This window comes from Salvia splendens, chromosome 16 (assembly GCF_004379255.2).
Source record: "Salvia splendens isolate huo1 chromosome 16, SspV2, whole genome shotgun sequence".
Lineage (NCBI taxonomy): Eukaryota > Viridiplantae > Streptophyta > Magnoliopsida > Lamiales > Lamiaceae > Salvia > Salvia splendens.
This window is the reverse complement of record NC_056047.1, coordinates 7249292-7274349: the sequence shown is the minus strand read 5'-3', so window position 1 is coordinate 7274349 and position 25058 is coordinate 7249292. Positions and strand designations below refer to the sequence as shown.

Here is a 25058-nt window from a genome sequence, read left to right as displayed (position 1 = left end):
TTGGAATACTCTTATCTACATTTATTCTTTTACTTACTTTGCATTCTCTCTATTTTAACTATTTTATATATATGTGTATCGTTTTTCTAAAACTAGTACAAAAAAGAAGCATCTCACTTATGTTGGGGTTGAAGATGTACATATTTAATCATAGGATATAATCTTTTAAACCGGCCCCTTTATAAAATTAAATTAAATGACTCATTTTTAGAAACCATGAATATTTTTCTTAAATAAGTATAATCATCATGCCTAAAATACTCTCTACTAGCGGATTTCTCATATGATAGACTTATCATCCACGTATATATGTTTATCATTATCAGAAGCAAGCAACTTACAAACAAGGGAAAAAACTGAAGTAGATGTTAGATCTTTAATTTCGGGTTAAACGTAGATAAAACTTATGCAGCCCGACTCTAGTTGGAAATGTAGGAAACTGCAGGAATGGGCAAAGAAGACAAACCTGGAAATCGGTTATATAAATGGCTATTTCTAAATATTCCCGCTCAAATAAACAATAAATATGAGAGATCTTCAGCTACAAACACCACAGAGAGATCAACATTCTGCAAATCGACGCCTGAGAACGGTTTCGGATCTCAATGGTAATCTACGTAAGGTGAGTAAGATATAGATAGGAGAAACGCTAAGAGCTCCGTGTGTTCGTGCAGCGATCATAATCAGGCTTTCTAATTAAGCTTTACATTTGCTGTTAGACTGCGAAAAAGAGCTTGAATCCCGTGTTAAAAGCTCAATCCGAAGATGATTCTGCTATTTTGGAGTCGCCAAAGGAGTTTTCTGAGACTGCGAAGCTGAGCTCGAATCCTGTGTTAAAATCTATATCCGAAGATGATTCTGCTGTTTTGGAGTCACCGAAGGAGTTTTCCGAGGCTTCAAATGATAGTCCCCTTACTGAATCTGCTGAGGTAGTTTTTATTCGATTTTTTTCGGATTGAAATTGCATCTGGTTTGTGATTTATTTCGTATGTTTAAGCCATGGAGATTTCTTAGGCTTTCCGTGTTTACTAGGTTAAATTTAATTCATCTGTTCGCAGCCGGAAATTGTTCATAAATGCGCAGCAAACCTGTGATAATGTGTTAACTATTTGCTTTAAGAATTTTTTTATTTGCGAGAATTCTGTTACCTGTGTTGATGTTGTTGCGTATATAACAAGTTCGTGTAGTTATTTTAGTGAATTCAATACAACTAGTCACTGTCAGTGTTCGTGATGATTTAAGACTTCTGCTGGATGTTAGACAAAATTAGTTGCAATTGTAGCAGGAAAATTTCATAAACGCGCAGTGAAAATATTATAATTTGTTATCTCTTTGCTGTGAGATTTTTTCACTGTGTCACTGAGAATTTGTGGAAGCTCTAACTCACCATTTAATTTTTAATCTCAGAAGTTTTTAGAGCTGCATTGATGTTTTTGCTGCAAAGTACAAGTTTTTTATATGCATATATCAAATACGTCTTGTGAATCAGCTGTGGAGTAAGCTAGCAATGTTTTGATGAATGCAATACTATTCAAGTTTGATAATTTACTGGTAAAATAATTTGAGATTCCTGCTGCATGGTGGACAAATTCCTTTGCAATAGTAGGAGGAAAGCTTCATAAAAGCACACTGAACTTGTGATGATTTTGTTCTGTTTGCTACTTTGCTTTGAGATTTTTGCGAGTACGGTCAAGATTGCGGAAGCAGTAACTCACTATTTACTTGTTAATCTCTGAGGTTTTTAAACCTGCATTGATGTTGTTGCTGCATATAACAAGTTCGTATAGTGAAACATTCAGTAGGATGCTTGCAATGGTTTGATAAATTTAATATTACAAGTGTTTGATGTTCCACTGTTAAAAGTTTAATTTTGTGCTAGGTTTTTTAACATGTAACTCAATGTTCTTGCTGCTTATAACAAGTGTGTCTAGTGAAACATCAAGAAGGATGCTTGCTTTCAGGACTTTCCAAAATAAGAATGTTGATGAAATTCAATAATAAGTGTTTGATGGTTAACTGGTAAAATAGTTAGATTTTGTGCTGGTTTTATAAACAAGGGTCTATTTTGCAGCTCGTGATAAGCTATGCTCAGGTGCTTGATTTCCTGTTAAATAACTATGTTTCATTGTCTCAATTTTTCAGAACTTTCTGGCTTCAGTTCATCCGGCAGAACCACAATCATCAGAATCAGTTGATGTCTCAGATCTGACTTCAACGCTATCATCCTCCTCCTCCGTGGCTCCTACTCCTTGCAAGCACGTCACCACTGAAACGGTCAGCACCAAGAAACCTGAAGTGGATACTCTCAAGATGGAAGGACCAGCTGAGGCAGAGCTGGTGATAAAACATCTCAGAGAAGCTAGAATTGAAGTCTTGAAATCAAAAGACATCGGCCCTGCAAAGAGTATCGTGGAGGCTCTCATAAGAATCACAATCGAAGAAGTTCATGGTGGTGTTCATGAAGAGGATGAATGGCTTGATAAACTCATCTCAAGTAAGTTCACTCCGGCTTTCTTGATCTGTATGTTGGTGTTGTGCTCTGTGTTGATGGTGGGGTTCATCAATTGGATTTGGAATGGTTCCTTCACTGGCCCAACACCAACATAATGAGCTAATCTTGTGACTATGTGCATAAGAGACTGGAATAAACAAATGTGAGTAGAAATCCATCTATTTCTTATGCATAAGCATGAAATGAAAAGCTCTGCTAAACTGCAAATGTTACAAGCTGTCTAAACTGAAACTCGTTTAGCTATATGTGGTTTAATATACTCATGTATCCACCAACTGTTTTGTCTTAATGTTGATTTAGCCACATTTTTGCTCTCTTGCTTTATTCATTTGGTTTCTAATGCTCTAAAAGTTGGATTTGGGGTGGGGTGGGCTAGTGTGTCTGGTGGAATAGTATGATATTATTATTGTTTTACATGTGGAATTCGCTCGTAGACAGTGGCAAACACAAGGGGAGATAGTGGACGCACTAGTAGCCCCAACCAAATACTAGTATAAATGGTATATGTATTTTTTGAATTTTTAGTTTCCTTTAGCACCTTTCGTGATAGGAATGTTTTTATTTTAGCTCCCCTCAAAACATTTTTCTGCATCCACCGTTACTACAAATGATCTTATTATGTGTTTTTGAAAAGTGATTTGATGCCTATTTATGAACCAGTGTGAGGAAGTTGTGTCAAATTTAATATTTTCCTGAGGTATGGAACCTAATTTTCATGTTGATGTTCATAAATCATAATCATGTTTGTTCAAGCCAAATAATCTCCCATATACAGAGAGACATTCTATCAAAATAATACTCCCACTTAATCATCTGAGTCGAGCATTTTCTAAAAAAGCAGATCATATGGTGTGAGTTGTGTGACTGTGCATCTGCATAGCATAATATAGAGTAGGACAAAGAAACTGGATCTTTCTGCAAGTTGTAATTTCCAGATCACTAATAATATATACTATACACCTTTATCACTTTTTTACCCCTAATTTTATCACCACTAGATCTCTATCAAGTATCATATGCAAGCTAATTTTCTTTATTACCATCTAGATTTTCATTTTCAGCGCTCTGATATTCACCACAAGAGCCTTCCTCTAATGCGAGCTAACTAACCTTCTTCAAAGTTATTGCTCGAAATAAAACAGCATATTTAAACAACAAAACTTATCAGAATACAAATCAATTGCATATCGCAAGAAATCCGCAATACAGCAGAACATGGCTACACTGAAAAATTGGTAGTAAGTTCAGAGGGTGGGAATGTACGATTGATAATACAAATAAAAATAAAGGTACTTAATGGTTCCTCATCAGATAATACAATAAAAATTTGAGTTTTTATACTTCAATTTGATTAGATTTACATCCGTCAGTGCGAAAAAATCCAATAGAATAATATTACAGGAGGCAATCAAAAACTCCCACATCCTGAATGTTGATCATCAACGTCTGATGCAAATTTTCAACAGCCTAACATTGGGCAGATGAGACTGACCCTCGCGAACATTCAGTAAAACCTTCAAAAGCGAGCAAATATATATCAGATTATGCTCTTAAATACATATGAGCAAATCATAAAAAGAATAGAGAAGAATGGACCTATAACGATCCTGAATTTTCAGACGTGATTACTCAGTCACTTTATCTTCTTCGAGGAACAAGTGAATTATAGATCGCATGAGTTGATTATTGGTTATTCCAGAGCTCTGCAAGGCCATAAAAGATAATTCAAATCATAGTCAGCAAAATGAGTACTTGATTGCTTTGGGCATGGTTTGTTAAAGTCAATTAATCCACAAATCCACTCATGCAGATAATTTTCAGTTACATGTGGATGAAGGAGTTTTCAAACAACCTGTCTAGGGAGTTTTCTTTTTTACCAGGTCAAATAAATCTTTGCATTAAAGCATCCATCCACAGATCTTGGAATTTAGATTGCCTTCCTTAAATTTCTTAACTTTCTGCTGTTAAAAGAAAACTTGTACTGTACTTGAGAATAAAGACTAATTATATAATGGTAACCTGTTTTTTGTTTCCCTCCAGCCACAGTTTCAAGCAGTAGCTAGAAAATTATCTGCGTGAAAGCCTAAATACAACTGGTGACTCTCAAAACCCTTTTAAGTAGCCCTGAAGTACTACTACTATACTCTTAGCTTTTATATTTCTTTCTCACACATCCATGTTGATATCATACCTGTGGCTTGTTAATCAGCTCCTTTAGAATGGAATGAAGTGTACTTCGAAGTTCCTTAAAGAGGACAGCAGTTTGTGCTGGTGCTGACATTTGCAGCCAATTATCAACAGTGATTAATCCAGTCTGAAATTCAAGAGATAGAACCATTATAAGATTAGACGATCCCACACTTCTTATGGAGGGCAAGGCAATAGATTATGCACACATTAGAAATTTGTTAAGGTATGAGACATACTTGATGTTGAACATTTATTGATCCACCAAACAACAAAATAGAGTAGGGTGAAACAATAGTTGTGTCTCGAAGGAACACTTTAGTTGTCTCAACCTGCAATTGTACAAACAAGAGTTCGAGATAAAGATGTCACAAGTATGACAGAACAAGTAAAGAGGTAAGTAATGACTATGTAAACCAGCATAAGTAGTATATATCGTGTGTTGGTCTAAATTCTAATTAACTTCGAACTAACATGATGACACTGCTCAAATTAATGAAAGGTTGAAAAGCTTCTTCATATGTGCAATAGAAAGCACCATGGCCATTTGTACTTAGTATCTAGTATCTACTCATATTTTGACACAAATAAGTAATCCGGAAGTACAGAAAACGGCAGGCTTCAGGATGCTTTTAAGGGCATCATCAACAGATATTGTCAACGACTAGGCAATGAAAATCCGGCATGTTATGTTTACTCTTAATTTCTCATAAGATTCCTCTTCCACATTTTATATTTTTCTTATGATCGCAGACCTTGTTTCAGTCTTGAATCACCATGTTGATTTTGCAAATCAAAAGTTCACAATAAAGGGGCCAAAGTATCTTGCAACGCCAATTCTTTTGACAAAGTTCATCTTGTGAAAACAATGATCCATATCAATATATCCTGGACTCACATGATAGAATTTATCCTATTCCCCAGGTTTGTTATGTTGCACTTAATAATCATATCCTTGATAGTAGGTCTAATAACATAAAACAATTTACAAGGAAGTGCTCTTACCTTTTCAAGAAAGACCAGAAAGGGATACTGAAATTTTTTTTGGCTACTGTTAATAGAAGAAGGATGTATACGAACTTCTCTTTTTCCATCAAACCACACGGATCGATTACCAGTATTTCCTACTTCAATCATAGCAACATTCGGATAGAGGCCTGCACATAGTACTGCCTGCACGTGTATATGGAGGATAACTAACTATAGGAAAACACATTAATAAACAGTCCTCAGTCAAACATAAGAATGCAGACCCACAGATAGTGATAGATGCTTCCCAACAACTCAAAATGATGAACAAGGAAAATAGTGTCAGTAGCAAGGGATGTGATTGAATTTCAGTAGATATACGTGTTAATGCCAAACTACCAAAAAACTGACAAAAGTTTCTGTCCAAGCAAAATTAGTCGTAGTAATTGAAATGAGAACAATTTTCAGGTTTATGTCCAAGTAAAATTAGTCGCAAGTAATCAAATCACTTTAATTAATCCTCTTTTGTCACTACGCATGGCTGATGCATATCATCTTTATCATTGGATTAGGTTTCGGTCATGTAAGCTTCCCATATTTATCATCCGGATTAGCTACACCAAACAATGTCATTTATATGTCGTTTAGGCCACCAAGGATAGCTCCAGCGAGTCGAATTGCGAACTAAATTTCTCGGCACTGAAAATCGTCATTGTGATAAATTTGATAGCATTTTGTATTTATCAAATAGGAAATTGTCAATATTGATTTATTGGGACAGGAATATTTGGCCAGTAAAGTCTTAAGTAAAAAATGGGTTTTTCAGAACTTCATAAAAAACAAGAAAGATGACAATACAAGAACAAGACAGACATAACACACAACAATCAATATTCTAAGAAGATAGGAGAGTCAGCTGCATGTATACAATATATTGCACATGATATGCTAAAGTTGATGAGGATGCATGGTCTTACCCGAACTAGTGTCAGTTGATCTGAGTACTGATTAAAGGGTTGAGACAAATCTGAAAGCCAGTTCTCAAGCTTTTCTTTCTTTTTCCAGCCAACCTGTTTCAGAATCTTCTGCCTTAGAAAAATGCTTCAGGTTTTACACACATATATGTAATATTCTATTGGGCATGCCAATTCAATCTTTCCAAAACTCATAAAAAGCAGCTAATTTAATATATATTATGTTGAAATATAGATAGAGAAGTTGACTACTAATTATTTTGCTCCTACAGCTGCCAGCCCACCTATAGAAAGAATTAAGGTCAGCTCTTAACAAAACCTTTTATATGTAGCTAGAAAAATAATAATACTCACCAAAAAGCATGATTAGCTTCGAGGAGAAAATTACTGAAACTCAACCACAATCAGTGTGGTATGTGTTCTCATTTTATTAGCATTATGTATGAAGTGACAAGAGGGAATACAAAGAAACAATATAACCACTTGTTTTTTACTTCTTGAAAATACCTTGTCTAGCGCATCTCAGCAGAAAACTTTGGGTGTCCGACTCTTTCTAACATTAATATAGAAAAATGAAGATGATACCACAGAAAACTATCTTTGAAATAGGATGTAGTTTTATTTTAGATACTTTGTTCTTGGAAGATATTCTGTTGATTTAAGCCATCCCAGCCTATTTCCTATTGAAACACCTTTATTACTCAAACACCCACTCACCTTTACACCATAAAGCAACATTCCTAAGAACCCACCCATGCCCAAATAAAATAGGCCAATATAAATGGGAAAGATGAAGTAAAACTTATAGTGTGTATCTATAACATAAATCACTTGGAAACAACAATCAGGAAGAAATCCTATATATCTAATACGGAAGGGAGATGCATACAATATATCAGAAACTGGTAGCTCTAACTCATAAAGATTGTGTTAAAAAAGTAGACATACCTGTGGCATATTTATAAGTCCAATGTCATGAAGCAAATTACCAAATTGAATTCTCATGTCCCTACAAAGATAGCAATAATAATCATTATACACTGTATAATCTTAATTTACTTCCCTTTATAAAGAGAAAAATGTTCATCTTAAGTGGCACTTAAAATCAACAACACTTGAATGTGATGTTTCCAGTTAATCAGCAAAACTTGAATGTGATGCTCCCTGTTAATATTTCCATGAAATTTCCGGTAAACTACATCCTTCTAAGATGAAATCAATGGGCACAGAAGAGATATGCTGTATACCTTATCATGTACATGACAGAGCTACTTATGAAATGGGTAGCACAAAATTTCTGGGCTGCTTTAACTCCATGCTACAAAAACAGAGAGCTTATTACTGTGAAAGAGCATTGTGAAAGAGCATATAATTCATACCCAGTAGTCAACTAATTGATATAGATACACACTATAATTTAATAACCATTTATATCCTCCATAAAGGTCACATGAGTATTTTGCAGATCATGCCCGTTAAATTTGTTGGATTTCAAATTAATCCTGAATCCAAATAAAGTCCATAAATTCTCTATTTTAGATTCCACATCAGTGCATTATTGTACTATGGCATGCTCAACAAATGATTAATTTATTGTAAAGGGTACAAATTTAATTTAAACAAGACGATGGAATAGAACAGTTAACAAATGGCGTGGTTTGATATACTACTTAGATTGAAGTAACGTTGACTAATAAATATAATTGATCATAATCAACTACGAAATAAATTATTTCTTTCAAAGTCCTCCGTAATAGAATTAAATAGGATCACTTTTTAAATCAAAATGCTTTGAATTAACAAAAGAAGTTTATCACTGCTAGGTTGGTTGTGTCAAAGTCTTTTGTTTCTTTTTCTGTTTTCAAACCACTCAAACAACTTTTACACACAACAAATAATGTCAGACTAATTGAGTTAGCAATACAGAATCAAGGTGTTTCTTCGATGATCGTCCAAATAATATGCATACACATAAAATATGCACATGCACCAAAACTATGTATAGCCTCCTTTCCTCTTTTGTTTGTGTTTCACCTTTCCATGTTGCTTATTGAATAAGCCAAACATGTAATTCACAATTTCTTATCATCCTTTTAAACAAATGACATCCACCTTTAACTGTCTAAAAATCGCATCTTCCCAGAGATACTGGCTCATCTTAACATTTTACAACCATGAAATCCTAATGATAGGGTAAAAGTTTGCTTTTTCCTTGTAAAAAACAAACACCAAAAACAGATATTTTTAGCGCTAAAACTATCTGTGGATAATGTAGGTTTTCGCTAGGCATCTTAGGCCTACATAGTCACTTTCTGCTACACACTAATTGCTGCAGTTCCTAGAGGATAAACAAAATGAAAAGGCAAGTACTTCACAATCTTGAGGAGGTCAAACAATGTAATTATTGCTTTACATCTCCAGTATTTGCTATAAAATTTGCCTCATGGAATAGATAAAAAACAAGAGGATAAACACGTAAAAAGCTCAACATTGAGTTCTAGATAGGCTCACCACACTCAGAATTTTATCCCATTTTTTATAAGCAACCATCATTAAAAGATGATCAGATTGCCTGACGAATGTATCAACTCCACCACCACTCTGATCAGCCAACAATGCCAACTTTGCACGTTCAACATTTTCCCTCTGCAAAGTGTGATATATATATATATATGATTATTGGAAATTCAATAAAATCAAAGATAAAATTTATTGCTTTGTTCTAAACCTCATCTTTTGGATACACAAATGGTGACTTATAGCTCAAAAATGCTGAAATGGTGAGGATAGGTGACAAACATCCAAATATTCCACCATATAAGATCATCTGCAAGTTAAGAAAAAAATTAGCATTGACAAAGGATGTGATCAGAAAATCTCTTCAGTACAAACTAAACTACTGAAGCCAATAGTAATCAATAGCCCCTTAAGGACAATTTTAGCTCAAAATAACAGTGAAGATGACTCAATATGTGATTGCTACATGAAAGTGGATAACAGTATTCACATGTTTTTAAACTTGTGGCTACAAATTATTTTTGTCGAAGCAAAATGGTTATTTATCACAATTGCCTGTAAGAAAATCTGACACAACAAAATCTTAAAATTCCACAAGCACTACAAAAGCGTCATTGATATGCGAAGCTTACCTTTCCAATCAATACATCAACTGGGAGTCTAGCAAGATGATGACCGAGAGGAGTCAACTGTTCATCTCCTTCAACGGCACCAACCTATAGAAAACATTCCATGAAAAAAATATTTGCACAAACAAGTGAGTATTCTGATTACATGAATTACTTTGGATTACACAACTGTCAACAATTAAAATAAAAAAAAATACTCTTTTCCAAATAGTTTGAATCCGACAAAGCTATTAAAACATCAATGGTGTTTGTATCATTCAACAAGAAGAGTACATGAAATTCTACTCCAATGTAAGAACCCTAAATGAAGTGCAGTATACAAATAAAATCTAAACTAAGAAGTCATTATCATTAACCATAATTATTTATTCACGTTTCTATCTTGAGGAAGTTAACCATATAGTCAGATGCCTTTGCACATATAGCCAGTGAACGCCTTTAACTTCTAATGCAGTACCCAAGTAGAACAAGAAATCCTAGCAGGCTCAGTTTAGCAAAAAACTAAAATCCCACCTCATAGAGCAAGGAAACTGCCGATGCAATTGCTTCTTCCTTCGGAGGTTCCAGAGCCTAAAAAACTCAAACATAGATATTATGAGCAAGTGCACGCAAGTCGCAAGGATTTTAAAATCAGAAAAAGATCATAATCCAATAAAAGAACTTGCCATGGACAAAAATTGCTTTATGGAACCGAGAGAAAGCAATTTTACTTGCAGACATAACTCTGTCAGTGGCATTCTCAGCATCTCAGGGATCTATACAGATCAAGACATTTCTAGCATCAGAAATTAAGTACAGTCAAATCAACATGAGGCATGTGACTCTTATAACCTCATCATTTCTCTAATTATCCTTACTAGTTGAGAAAGCATAGAGCACCTGATATGACCGCATTAGTTTTTCATATCTGTGCCTGGTATACAAACAAAAGCAATTTCCAGGCTTCACACGACCAGCTCTTCCTCGCCGTTGCCTAGCATTTGCTTGAGATATCCAATCTTCCACCATGCTTGATAGTTTCTATATGCATCAATTATAACACATTGGTTGATGTTAATAGATTGCATGGCAGGGTGTAAACATACTTGAAGAAATAATTTTCAATCACTATGATCAAATAGGAGCAGAATGACCAGTGTAGCCACAAGAAGGTGATGTAGTCTCAAGTAAAAGAATGAGCATTTCAAAGTCATAAAATCATTTTTTGCAAGTTGATTGGTAAATGTTCTTCATTTTTCACCTTTTTACATGAAATGATCACACTGCCATAACAATCAGAATCCAAAATCATCCACCTTACTCTAATTGTAATACAAGTTCAAGCAAATGAGTACCAACCTTATTTGGATTATAACGATTCTCCTTATGCTTTCCACAGTCTACCACATACACAATGTCATCTATAGTTATGCTTGTTTCTGCAATATTTGTGGCAATAATAACCTGAAACACGTAAAATCCCATTCATTGTAACAACAAATATCAACCCCTTTTTCCTGTGAAAATATCAACCAACAAATAAAGAAAGTGGAAAGTACAAAATCACATTCATCTATTAGTTATAGTGAGTGATGTCGTATCAATTGTGATTAGTTGGGCATCGCTTGTTTTCCATGGAACTTTGATACATCAGCTTTGTGCTGGGACAGACTATCACAGAGGCTACTTCCCCTTCAGTTGAGTTCAACAGAGCAGATTCAAATCTGAAAACCTTGACTCCAACAGATTTCATGTTCTCATTAGGGTTTAATTTGTGAGTGTGAGCTTAAAGAAGATAAAGATAGACAGGCCACATGACATAACCCCGTATAGTTGAGGTTTTCAATCTGCCCCTTTCTCTTGTACAGTTATTTTGTTGATCTTTTTATCTGTATCAGGACACATTATTCACCACATAACAACTATGTCAACTTCAAAGCTAAAGCATTAATAGCTACCCAAACACTTATTTTCTTATTGATTTAATGGTGCCACAGGCTAGACACAAGAGTTGAGCATATATTCAAAAACCCTAAACAAAGACATAATAATATTCAATAAAACCTAGCCAATCTATTATTCAAATCATGAAAATTTGATCCTTGATTCTTAGGAATATTATCATAGATCTGTACTTCATTTGGGAATATTATCATAGATCTGTAGTTCATTTGATCCTTGGTTCTTAGGAATAAGGTTTTAAAAGTTGTAGACGGTATATCATACAAATTTTGGGATGTAACTGAGAACGAATTCATACAATGTGTAAACACAGGTGTTAATCTTTATGAACTTCAAGGAAATAATATATGGAAAGAACATGAAAGACAAGAAAATGTATCAAACAATACCCCAAAACACGAGATGCATGTTCTATTGAATTGAAGTAATTATGCCAGCTCACGGAAGTAAGAACCACAATGAAAAATTACCTTTCGCATGTTATCAGGAGGGTTTGAAAACACCTTCCTTTGATCCTCAGATGCTATAGATGAATGCAATGGAAGAAGCCATTCAGATGAAAGTCCTCGAAATCGGTGAGAAGCGGCAAGTCTATCTTGTAGCATATTTATTTCAGCAACACCCTATCATAAGGCAAAAGAGAATATGAACTAACAAACATGCCAGAGAGGCAGGTGACCAGCTCACACAACAGAATCTGCAGAAGTATATAATGCCCTACCGGTAAAAAGATTAGTATGGCCCCTTCGGAATAGGTTTCATCAATATGGCATACCAGATCCTCCAGTAGATCATAATCAATAGTATCTTCATTTAATCTTTTCTGCATTAAGATAATAGATATTAACTGTGGTAATGACTCGTGAAATGCAGCCCTCTCGAAATGACCTATACATACCAAATTTCGGCGGGTCTGCTCGCTGTAGTTTAGATAGTTGCTTCCTATGTAATACGGATTAATAAGTTCCTCAGAAAGTAAGGACTCGTCGCCCCAACCAGATAAAACAAGATTTTTCTTTCCTCTACTCTCACCAACAGGAGCACCCTGCAAGAATGAGACAGTGGTTAGCATAGTGTCTGTAGCTGATGCCCATAAATAGTGACATGCCAATAACCACGTGAACAAACAATAAAATTACAAATACCACCACTATAAATAACTCATACTAGAATGTCTTCTTTATATGAATAATGAACTCTATGTAAGTTACCAAGACACAAACAAGAAGTCCAGGTAAAAGCAAGAATTAATTAGATGAAAACAGATAGCATTCTCCTTTGGAGTTTTTCCTTGACTTGGAGACTCAAAAGAAACCTAGTGCCTTGCAACAAAGAGAGATCTGTACCTTCTACAAATACAAGTTTGCACTGTGGAGTGATCCTTCAATATTATTTTTTCATTTATAAGTCCAAACACGAATTTAACCAGACTGTTAGACAGGGCATCAAAAACTTAAAAGTTCGATCTCCCAAAGTTTTTCTATCATTTTATATCCCTGATTAGATATTCAGGAAAATCTGATCTTCAATTTCTTAAGAGTGATGGAAGTTTTGCAGTAAGTACTCGTAGCAATTACTCCATGCTGTTGGGCTGTATGCACATATAACTACTGAACACATACCTTCCATGACCCAGATATTGCATTATCAATGGACGCAGGTGAGTCTGAAGCAAGGCGGTAGTTCAAAATCTCATATATATCCTCAAGAAACTGGGTAGATACAGGGTGAGTTCTTCCTCTAGCAGTAACCACAGGACAGTTACCAAAGTAATGAGAAAACAAGTGTGAATCAACTGTTGCCGACCTACAGGACAATAGCAAACCACCATTAAGCAGCATCAACACACAAAACAAGCTGTCAGTCTGTCACAAAAAAAGGGTTGAGTACATACATAAGAATAATCTTCAACTTCGATTTTCCCCAGGTGTTTTGCTGCTTCTCAATCAGATTTTTCAAAATAATGAGCAGAAAATCCCCCTGTTACACATTAAATCTGAGAGTTAGCCCAGTTAGATAACCTTTCTCACTCACTAAGAAAGATCATAATAAGCAATTGCGGCAAAATATTATGCATGTGCTTAACTTACAAATAAGGTAGGTAGATCTGATCAATACACCATAGAAGATGAAGAGGATCAAACAACAATTTTTTATGAGTTCTAAAGAATGAACGCTAAGATCTCTATCTAAATGTGTCTTATCTGAATAAATTTTATTAGAAAAATAAATATTTGGTGAACGTGGTAGAATCCACTGTCTTTGAAGCTCATTTAGTACTCTGCAGAAGTTTGAGAGAAAAGGGACAAGGAAGATACACATGGTTAAGATCTGCATACTTTTTCCTGCATAAACACCACTTTGGGGACAGAATATTGTGTGGAAAGAGTATTTGTAGTTCATCTAGTTCTATCTACGCATGTGAACAACCAAAAAATAGATAAGTCTCATACAAATTTGGTCGAAGGGATGACACACTGAAGTTACTCAAAGGGTATATATCAAATAGAACTGAGTAAAAATAAAGCATGCCTTTTCTCACATGTATTAATTGCAATCAATAATGAAGAGTGGGTCTGTGAGTAGCAATGATTTAAGGACATTTGTCGCACAATACCTGAAGGACAGGCAATAACAAAAAAAACATATTTAACTAACCAGGATAGACCGCTCATGAACTTCATCGACTATGACATGGCTAATATCAGCTAAGTCTTTGTTACCCTGCCAATAAAGAACAGTATAAGAAAGAAAAAAAAGGAAGAGGAAGATCTGATACGTAAATGCCAAAAAAATTTATTGAGCCCATATAACTAGATGGATACCATATCATCTCAACACTGATTAATAACAAATGGGGAAAGATATATTTCTCTTGAAATGTTTTAATATCCAACTTGCAAGAAAAAACAATGTACCTACTGCATAGTAAAAATTGTAAAACCTACCGATATCATCCGCAGGAGAATGCCAGTTGTACAAAAGAGAAGCCTTGTTCTTTCATTCCTGAAGTAGTCAACCATATAAGAGAAAGTGCAGAGTTTATCAAACATATTCAACAAGATGATAATATGAGAAAATGAGGGGTTTTTCTTTTTTTGTTCTAAACTAGAACTTAGATTCCGTGTTTGTTCTAGACTTTTTTTTTGTTCCGGGTTTGGGAGAGACGCATGACCCTCATGCGTCTCCTTTTAATGAGACGCATGAGGATTATGCGTCTTTCATAGAGACGCATGAGGGACATGCGTCTCTCATTTTTTTCAATTTTTTTTGAACGACGCATGACCGTCATGCGTCTTAGGGAGAGACGCATGAGGGTCATGCGTCTCTAATTCATACACTGCAGTAGCATTATTATTCATGCTAGTGTGAAAAGTGGAGCTAGTGTGAAAAGTGGAAAAGTGGAAATAGCAGCGTGAAAAGTGGGAAAAGTGGCGTGAAAAGTGGGAAAGTGAGAAAGTGGAAAAGTAGGCTAGTAGCATTATTAATACATAGATGAAGCTGTTTTCCTTGGTTGGACTCCCATCGTTCAGCACTGCCATCACAAAATCGTGCGTAATGAGTATATGTAATATCTCCACCAACAACACAAACATCACATCATCATTTTACTAGGCTTGTAGACCTTGCGTATTACAATATTCATACAATATCTCTCTCCAAAAATAGCAATCATTACTCAGTGTATGTATTAGAGACGCATGACCCTCATGCGTCTCTCCCTAAGACGCATGACGGTCATGCGTCGTTCAAAAAAATTTGAAAAAAATGAGAGACGCATGTCCCTCATGCGTCTCTATGAAAGACGCATAATCCTCATGCGTCTCATTAAAAGGAGACGCATGAGGGTCATGCGTCTCTCCCAAACCCGGAACAAAAAAAAAGTCTAGAACAAACACGGAATTTAAGTTCTAGTTTAGAACAAAAAAAGAAAAAACCCGAGAAAATGACTGAGCATGCAGTCAAGCATTAATATATATATATATATATATATATATATATATATATATATATATATATATATATGCGTTAACAAAACGTAAGAGCTTCTGGTAGCTTAAAACAGTTGTGCATCCCAGCATCAAATAATTAGGTACCAAACCATGGAAAGCCAATGGACTCGTATTCTTCCTTAATACCTCATACCATCATAATTAAACAGTAATAAAATTCCATAAAGTGTGCAATCTTACAGAAAGTGCACTAAAGATCTTTCATCAAAACCATCTAAGATTTTAACTTTGATTGCATCCTTAATTGAGTGAATAGTGAATAAAAGTACCAAGCATGAAGAAGAATATCACCAATCAGAAATGTCAAGATAGATACTCAGGGGGTGCTAGGTTGGAGATAACAAACACTGGATTGAAAATCAGTGAGGAGCCACTCCTAGTGATGATTCTTCATATGTGAATTTGGAACGGAAATAAGTTAATTGCTACCCCATTTCTATATACACTTCCCCATTAATCAATTTGATTTGATAGCCATTACCCCATTCAATCAAAACCATCACCATGTACAAAACTAAGAGTATCCCCAAATAACAAGGATGTGACTAAATGCAAAGATATTTACTACTAGCATCTTAAAATAAAAACCAACAAAAGATTTGTTTTTCTCCTCCATTTTATAAGAGACGGTATGAGAGAAACAAATATTTCAAGAAAGGATTAAATTGGATTACCTTGCACTATCAAGACGAACTTGATAACCAACCAAAGAATCATCTGATCCTGGATAGGATTCACAACGCTCATTAGCAACTCTTTCAGCAACAGATACGGCCTAAAATCACCAACACAGTATTGGTATAACCATAATATAACAAAATCTCGTCCAACTATGACAGAATAGTATTATCTCGACTTGTATGAATCTTCTCATTTCAAACACCAAAACTTGACCAAGAATGTAACTTCCTAATCGTGATAGAGTTGAGGTTTTAGCTGATAATTTCCAAAAGCAGCTGGTACTAACACTAAACATTCACAGTGGTTCTTCCAGTATGGTGCAAAAAAGGGGCATTTTGTCTGTTACATACAGAAACAATCTAAATCCTCTCCAAACAGAGTGTACATAACTGGTTGATAATCTGAATCTGAACTCTTAACAAATTGAATCCCAACTAAAACCTACAGAATCGACCATATATATACATTTCAGAAGCCTAAAGGAGTTGCAAGCTCAATATTAAGAAATGCAAGATTTTCATTGATATACATAAAAGGGAAACTCATTCTCATTGAGTGTCTTCCGATGTAGTGGGTGGTCCCAGGTGGAAAAATGGAAAGTGATGGTAAATGTGTCAATCAGAAAAGAGCTATAATATCTCTGCAAATTTTATAGGAGATGCAAGTTTATAGAACTATCCACACATTTTCCCGTCAACAGTTAATATCTGCGGTCAAAATAAGATGAGGCTTCAAAGTATCCTTTGGTAGGTGGGTGGCACGGTGTCATTGGCACTTGCAGTGCTAAGGTGGGAAAATGGAAAGCGATGATAAATGTGTCAATCAGAAAAGAGATAGAATATCTCTGCAAATTTTATAGGAAATGTAAGTTTATAGCACTATCCACACATTTTCCCATCCAACATTTAGTATCTGTGGCCAATAAATGGAGGCTTCAAAGTATCCTTTGGTAGGTGGGTGGCACGGTGTCACTAGCACTTGTAGTGGGCTGTGTTAATTAGCACAGACTTGTGGCTAGTAGTAGAGGCCTGACTCTTGAGATCACTTCAGGAAAAAAAGAAAAAAAAAAGAAGAGCACTTCTAGTTGTCAAAAACATGACTAATCAACTGACCGGTGTATCACTGGCCACCCTTGCAACAGGATGAAAAGAACCAGCAGCAGAATTGCTATTATTATGGCAGAAACTGGCATAATGTATGGCCAGAATTGCATAAAAGCCCCGTAAAACTGTAAGCGGATAAGCCCGTTGTATTTATAACATACAAATAGTGAAATAGAAACACCTTGACAGAATAAAGAAAGGCAATTCTTAACAGAAAATGAAAAGCCTACTAACCGCGATTCTCCTAGGCTGAGTGCAAATTATATTACATTGACCACCAAATCCTGCTTCGATCATGTGATCTAATATAAACTGTGGGACCTGCATAACCATCACAAAGAACAGAATCCTACGTCTTATTGAGGAAAATGTTACAAACCAATGAAGTGATACACTCCACTACAAGTTCAAAAAGTCTAAATGAAATGTGTGTCACACCTGCGTTGTCTTTCCACAGCCTGTCTCTCCAGAAATAACCACAACATTATTTTCCTCAAGCAAGCAGAGAATGTCATCTTTCAACTCAGCAATAGGGAGGCCAGATCTTGCTTGCAACATCACCTGCTTGAGGAAAATATAAATAAATAAATAAATAAATAAATAATTGAGGACATTATATGTATCAAAAGATAAATGCAGGGAGAAACTTAATAAGCAAAACTAATTAGCTTTGGACTTAAGTTGAAGTCCATTTTTTTACAAGTTAAAGTCTCCATCATTAAAGTCCCCTAAGAGCACTAACCTTGTACTTTGTCATTTCCTTCTTACTTTCTTGTTTCTTCTTCAGGTAAGCACTTTCAACATGCTTATTTCTGCCCATGCCTGCATACAACAAGTTAAACCATAAAGTAATTGATCCAGGAAAAAAAGAAAAAAATATCGTGTTGAAAAAAAAGACTTCGACATAATAATAGAACTTCCAAATTTGCTTTTAGAAATCCATTGTAATACATATACATCTGCTCATAGATCTGATCGGAAAATCATAGAGAAAGGAGATAGTACTCCCACTAACAGTTGTAATCCAACCACCACTATAGTTTACAACAAATATAATTCAAATAAGGGGAAGAAAGAGATATTGACTTCATTGTGTACTTTCAGAACTGTGATCTTATTTGTTATTTTAAAGAAATTAAAAGACTGAAAACAAACAGTTTACATAAGCATCTGCTGCATAACAGAGAACCCCCATCATTTTTTCATCCTCCCACTTGACAATTCCACAAGCAATGCCTGACAAACTAAATAAGTATAAACATATGCAGCAAAAAGGAAAAGAACTTTTTGACACACTTTGATTGTTATGATCAGTGCCACCAGCACGTTCAACAGGTACTTGAGTCTTTTCTTGATGTCCGGCCTCAACAAGGTGCTCGGCTTTGACAGGAGTCTGAGCCTTGTCTGCATTCAACAACGAAACGAGAAAACCAGCCCTTCTATCTTCGCGTTCATCTTTTACAGTTTCTGACAGATCACCTATAAATTTTAAGAATAACATGCAGAAACGATCAGCTAAAAAAAAGGAAGGGCGGTAAATATATAAATGAAAAGGTCCCATAAGTGTAAAATTCTACAGAAGTCGAGTCAAAAGAAAAGGTAGATACATGATTAGTTACCTTCCTTCCATTTAAGTACAAGTGACGCGTATGGTTCTGAAAGTGCAAAATGAACCGGCAGATCTGGAAAGAGACGATGGAGTGCATAAGCTGCAACTCTGTTTTGTGCATCCTGCAAGTGCATAGATAGCATTATAACGAGGCCATCCTTTTTAATGCATAACTAAGACACTATCTCATCCATTGGATTAAAATATGGAAGGCCAAGATTTAAGTAAACTGTGTCTCATCATAGTTTCATTGAAACATCATTATATGGGTAAAATTGTAGCATGCCATTCAAAAATAACACAAAGATACAGTCTTCGGTAAATTTCGAAATCCTAATCCTTCTAAAGTTAAGGTAGCATGAACAGGTCATGGATTTCTCATTTCACAAACAAGCTCGGTGGTAAAATTTAGAAGGATTTGTCATTTCATACATGACTAGAAAAACTTATGGATAGCTACAAAGTTTTTGCTCCTCGATTTAGATAATATACTAAGAACAAACTTCTCTATTACGATATCAAGCAATTTATTTATCTATTTCTCTAGCGGATCTAGTAATTGCACTTGTTTCCTCATAAAGATGATCTTAAAAATACACTATTCAATATGAATTTGATAACATTACATATTCATTCATATTGCTTTGTTTTCAGATATCATGACAGCATAAGGCATGATATACAATAAGCATATCAACCTAATAGGTGATATCATGTTGATGAGCATAGTAATCTTATGTGTATAGTTGAGGACAGGTTGCAGTAATTTTGGAAAAGGATCAGCTTTCTCCTACAGACTTTTATAAGCAATGAGTTATATTTTATCCTATACTACTGGAAGGTATCAGTTCTTAAGTGTAGTTGTTTAGCATTCTTTTCAGTTGTTATAATAGTAGACAGTGAGTATGTACCTCTGGTGTATTCAAAATTTCATCCTGATGCGGAAGCTGAATTGTTGTCAACCCCCCAGCTTTTCTACTTTTACCCCTCCCTCTAGCTTTCTGCAGTACACTAATAGAGTAACCAGAACTGCCCCCTTTACCAGGAACTTTATCATATTTTGGTGCATCCCAACCTGATCTTTGGCAAAGTTGGTGAAGGACAGCCTTTGGAATCCTTTTTGGATCTCCCTGTGGTTATTATAATACAACATGAATTAGGTCATACGGCATATGGAAGCAACAGTCAGTCAATAATTTAAAGGGAGAAAAATAGCTGCAACAGATAAAAAAATTTGGTGAGGCTAAATAGGACCACTGTTGATGAGATTGGAATAGGACCCTCAGTAATAGACGTTATAATGCAAAGAATTGCCTTATGTTGTATAGGACATCAGAATGGAAGAATTAACCAACTAAACAAATGATAGCACTAGAAATTATTTGCAGTCACATTTGTTACCATCATCAACTTTATGGATGGAGGATATTACCTTCTTCCAGATTCCTTCCATTTTCTCCAAATTTTTCTCACTACAAAGTTCTCTCATTCTCTCTCTCTTTTGCTCTTCCAATACCTCACGAGGTAAGACTTGATCCAATGAAATATCTTCCGAAAAGAAATCACCAAGTTCCACATCATCTGGCTTCTCGTCCAAAGCATCTCCATTTTGCATAGAAATGCTTACAGGAGCATTATCAGATGAGTGTGCATGCAAGTCAGAGCTATCAAGTCCTGTTTGTTCAAGTTGAACCCCAAACTCAGTGCAAGCTGTTTCATCTACAACGTCACATTTATTAGCAGCATTGCCTCCAGAGTCACCTAAAGGGACGTATTCTGGTCCTTTATCCTCAGCAACACTATGGGAAGAACATACATACCCAGATTCCAAAATATCAACTGATAGTCCTGCAAAAATTGAATACTGGGAGCATGATGCACCTCATATATCTATCAAACTCATGAAACTGAAGATGGATAAAAACAGTTTCTAATACCTAGGGCTGATATCTCCTTCTTTAGTTTCCGAATAATCAAACCTGCCTCTTCCTGGCATTTCTTATCGCCTCTATCTTTGGCATTTGCAGCTTGTTGCCTAGCAGCATGGTAATCCTCAATAATAGACTCATAATCACTCCTTGGTTCCAAGGCCTATAATGGTACAAGTAGCAATGATAATAGACTCATTATTTCTCCTTCATTGGCCAGGTTGTATAAAACATTGACAAGCAAGATCTACAATTAAAAGAAAAGAATATCTTTTTTTAGTAAAAGTCATCCAGTTATAAACCGGCCCAGCAAGATGGTACGAATATACATCATTCAGTTGAGGTCAGAAAAAGAGCTTCATGTAAAGCACAAGCATTTATAATATGGAAAATGGATTTTTAAGCTTTGACAGAAAATAAATAAATAAATAAATAAATAATAATAAAAAAGAAAAAAAGGAGAGAATCTTTATATGTAACTGTCAGTAGCCAATGCCATCACGTTAAATAAGATTCTGTAGGATGGCAGATTGCAAAGATAGCTATAACAATAACAAAAGGCAGATAAAGGCTTCCTAAGATTTTTATCTGCATTAAGTTACACATGGTTAGTATCATCAGTGTAAAGAATACAATAATTATTCATGGTGCTGCCATTATCTGCAATATCCATCAGTAAGAGTACCTTCTCCAATGAAGCATTTTCCATTGAATACGTTTCCCAAGAATCAGAATCATCCTGCAAAAAGAATTCAGCATAAGTAGTCCCACATTTACAATTATTCAAAAAAAATCTCCCAGCTTGTGTGCTGATAAATACTTGTCATAGAAAGTTGTAACAAGAGCAGAAAATATCATATTCAGTACAAAGGGAGGAGGAGAAAAAGATATCAGAAATGAAAGGATTTTCACTTTGTTTTTGGTCTGCTATCGTTTCATGAGATGGAAAGGCCATTTTTACGTAGGTGAGAATACTGATGCAATCGGCTTCAAGTCATAATTGATGTTACGGAAGGAGACAAATTTTAAACTATAAAATTGGTCAGCTTCTTTACTTAATCTCAAACTCGTCCTGGCACACGTGCAGTGCTGTTTGTTAACGTCATTGATTGGTTATTGTGACTGTCTTGATGGTGTTTCTCTGCAGTGCAAGTCTCTATACGGGGAACAGAATATCAGGCTTTAAGTGCAAAAGGTTCGGAAGTTACTACAGTTTCTTATTTGCATGCAAACTTCCTGATTTTGCTTAGTCTTGTTCCTATACATTGGCACAACCTCAAAATAATTAGCATTACCATGAATAAGTTCAACATCGTTTAGAGCTTCAGCCTGTTTCTACTTTTGCAGCTTGCTGATATGTTCATAAAGGTTCTTCCACATATTGGGCTTATTCGTCTACACAGCCTCTGTCTTGCGGGGTGTATTAACAGATATAGTGATAAACTGTAACTTTGAGGACTCATCCTAACATTTCCAGGACAGCATATGCTTTTGATTAGAGATTTCATCTTGTGGTGTTGATCGTTTGGCTTTCATAACTGGTCAGCTTGGAATTCAATCTGATTGCAACTTTGTTATTATGTTTTTTTCCTTTGAGTCCCTAAAACTTGTAGGGCCTTATAAGGCATCGGCCACTTTCATTCTGTAATTTATTTTAAAAATTCAGTAACAAAACTGATGTTTATGCAAATTTTCTTTTTATTATCTAAATTATTTTATTAATTAGTAATAAAACCATATACTCAAACTAAATGCATATCCTTTTTATACAAGTAGCTCATAATCAAGCAACAGAAACAATACTTGCTTCCTTTCATAGCACAGTGTCAGTATGTGTGTGTCTAAGACAGAGAAAGTGGGATAAACTCCACAGGTAGAACCCTAATTAACTCCTTATATAAAAGTTAGACATGAAATGGACCAGCATGCAGATCATCTTATTCTATTTCCCATACCAGGTTAGGAAGAGACACTTCAGTAGGCATGGTCAAACAAACTTGATTCAATTTTGTTTTTCCTATCCTCACTTTTAAAAAACAAATTTGAAACAAACCTCTTCCTGACGTTCCATATATTGACGAATCCAGTCTGCTTGGGAATGCTGAACAGAATCTAGAGTTGCATCATCTCTTAGCTCCTTAACCTTAAGTGTAACTTGTTCCTTCACCTCAACTGGACCAGGAATTGACTCCTTTGATGAGACCCAATCCTCACGAGCAATTGATATGACGCCTACGGAACCTGACATAATATTCACCAAGAGTTCAATTGTGCTCTGTGACATAACAAATTAATAAAATGCCTATTAAAAAAACTGCAGCGGCTAAATTAGCTTCACTATATCACAATCAATAAAAAGTTATTAGTACCGATGCTTGTAGTCAGCGAACTCCCCCTCGACAACTTCAGCGGAAGCTCATTCCCCGGTATGTTTAGGCACAACCAGTCTAAAGCAGCCTCATATGTTGCAGTCTCCTAATAACCGCAACCAAAACGGTAAAATTAGATCAGATACAGTGTGATCCAGCTGAAAAACAGTTCTCTATTTTTGCCATTGTCTATTATACAAACTGAGTGAAAATCTGATCACATGGAAAAAATAAACCTAATTATCAGCGCCGAATTTCAACTAGTTACACAGAATTAGGATAGGCAAACCTTGAGGGCGGAGAGGACGAGTTCAATTTGGTCATCTTTGAAACCCTCGCAAGACAGCTTCTCGTAGACCGAGCGGAGCCTCTTTGCTCTCTGTTCCTTAGAGAGCGAGAGAATGTCTTCGGACGGCGCCAAAGAAGCAGCGGGGCGTCCAGAGCTGAGAAGAAGGCGGCGGAGGCGGTTCTCATTGTCGGCCGATAATTGGAGCTTGGGACCCGTGGAAGAGGAGGAGGCCTTCCCCTTGGATGACGATGTTTTGCGCTTTTGATGGTCCTTCTTTGGCGCCATTTCTGCAACCAAATCAGTATCTCACGCGGCGATTTGGAGAGAGGCGAAATTGGGGACCCACTGCTGTAAGCGAGGGTCCGTTGCTAATGATAGTCTGATAAAATCATAAAAATTAATTTACGGGCTTTTCATAGTCAAATATTGGCTCCCTTTAAAGTTTTTTGTTCATCAAATTAGGCCCAAATATCTATCTCGAATGGATGTCTCAATACAATAGTTCATATGAACTCAAGCCGTTGGTAATTGGAACTAAGTATATGGTCCTAGTGATGGGGTGCGTACTAAACAAGCCCAACAGCAATGACGGCCCATCAGCCCAAAGCCTAAGGAAGAGTATGAGTTCGGCATTACCAAAGAGTTCGGCCTCAGCCTACAGCTCGGTAAAAGCCAACCTATCAAGCTCTACTCTCAGATCGGCAACCAAAGCAGGAGTATGAGTTCGGCTTTACCAAAGAGTTCGGCCTCAGCCTACAGCTCGGTAAAAGCCAGCCAATCAAGCTCTGCTCTCAGGTCGGCATCAAGCTCTACTCAAAGATCGGCAACCAAAGCAGTTCGGTCTCAGTATTCGACCGAACAAGGAGTTAGTGGACCCATACAGGATGTCCAACACACCCACTACCACGTGGTGTCAACTCAGGCCACGATCGTAGGCCATGACCTACGCTACATCCACGATCTTAGGCCATGACCTACACGACATCCACGACTTAGGGTGGAGATGCAAGCCACGATCTTAGTTCCATATATAAATAGAACTTAGATCTGATATGAGGGGTTAGAATCTCTCTAGAGAAAAAATCATATAGCAAGTCTGTGTTGTAAGCTGTAATTCGCAGATCAAGCAATACAAACATGCCCCCATTTCTCCCCGTGGACGTAGATTTACCTCAGTAAATCGAACCACGTAAAATTTCCGTGTCGTAATTTATTTTTACGAGCATTCATCATCATCAATAATTCGCGGATTCATCACTGGCGCCGTCTGTGGGAAGCAGAGAACCAAATTTGTGATAAAGCGAATTTTTGACCATTTTTTCCACCCAAAAAATGCA

At 36.0% G+C, this 25058-nt stretch overlaps 2 protein-coding genes across 2 annotated transcripts; one reads left to right on the top strand and one right to left on the bottom strand.

Moving 5' to 3' along the window:
• The first annotated feature begins 356 nt into the window (after positions 1-356).
• LOC121771030 lies at positions 357-2836 on the top strand. Its single transcript, XM_042167831.1, has 3 exons — positions 357-622; positions 720-929; positions 2143-2836. Exons 1-3 carry the CDS (start codon positions 527-529, stop codon positions 2605-2607), a joined length of 771 nt encoding a protein of 256 aa, XP_042023765.1. The 5' UTR covers positions 357-526; the 3' UTR covers positions 2608-2836.
• Positions 2837-3781: 945 nt separating this feature from the next.
• LOC121771584 (DExH-box ATP-dependent RNA helicase DExH7, chloroplastic-like) lies at positions 3782-24093 on the bottom strand. Its single transcript, XM_042168408.1, has 35 exons — positions 23722-24093; positions 23433-23538; positions 23117-23304; positions 21749-21802; positions 21073-21226; positions 20568-20983; positions 20047-20265; positions 19146-19257; positions 18823-19005; positions 18269-18348; positions 17965-18087; positions 17761-17847; positions 16417-16517; positions 14678-14735; positions 14388-14453; positions 13624-13709; positions 13352-13535; positions 12628-12774; positions 12451-12552; positions 12200-12352; positions 11127-11231; positions 10668-10808; positions 10454-10543; positions 10302-10358; positions 9792-9875; positions 9371-9469; positions 9154-9288; positions 7890-7960; positions 7591-7651; positions 6646-6738; positions 5705-5872; positions 4939-5031; positions 4704-4826; positions 4109-4215; positions 3782-4026 (listed from the first exon to the last, which is right to left on the bottom strand). The coding sequence occupies exons 1-34, from the start codon at positions 24004-24006 to the stop codon at positions 4138-4140; spliced, it is 4302 nt and encodes a 1433-aa protein (XP_042024342.1). The 5' UTR covers positions 24007-24093; the 3' UTR covers positions 3782-4026; positions 4109-4137.
• Positions 24094-25058: the final 965 nt, after the last annotated feature.

Bases quoted from the DNA above. Each gene is read 5' to 3' on its own strand.
- LOC121771584 (XM_042168408.1), bottom strand. From the start codon at position 24,006: ATGGCGCCAAAGAAGGACCATCAAAAGCGCAAAACATCGTCATCCAAG. The intron at 18,349-18,822 runs GTGTGTCAAAAA...TGTTGTATGCAG, and splicing joins CACTGATCATAACAATCAAA to GCATGGGCAGAAATAAGCAT. The intron at 5,873-6,645 runs GTAAGACCATGC...ATACACGTGCAG, and splicing joins ATCAACTGACACTAGTTCGG to GCAGTACTATGTGCAGGCCT.
- LOC121771030 (XM_042167831.1), top strand. From the start codon at position 527: ATGAGAGATCTTCAGCTACAAACACCACAGAGAGATCAACATTCTGCA. The intron at 623-719 runs GTGAGTAAGATA...ATTTGCTGTTAG, and splicing joins TCAATGGTAATCTACGTAAG to ACTGCGAAAAAGAGCTTGAA. The intron at 930-2,142 runs GTAGTTTTTATT...TCAATTTTTCAG, and splicing joins CCCTTACTGAATCTGCTGAG to AACTTTCTGGCTTCAGTTCA.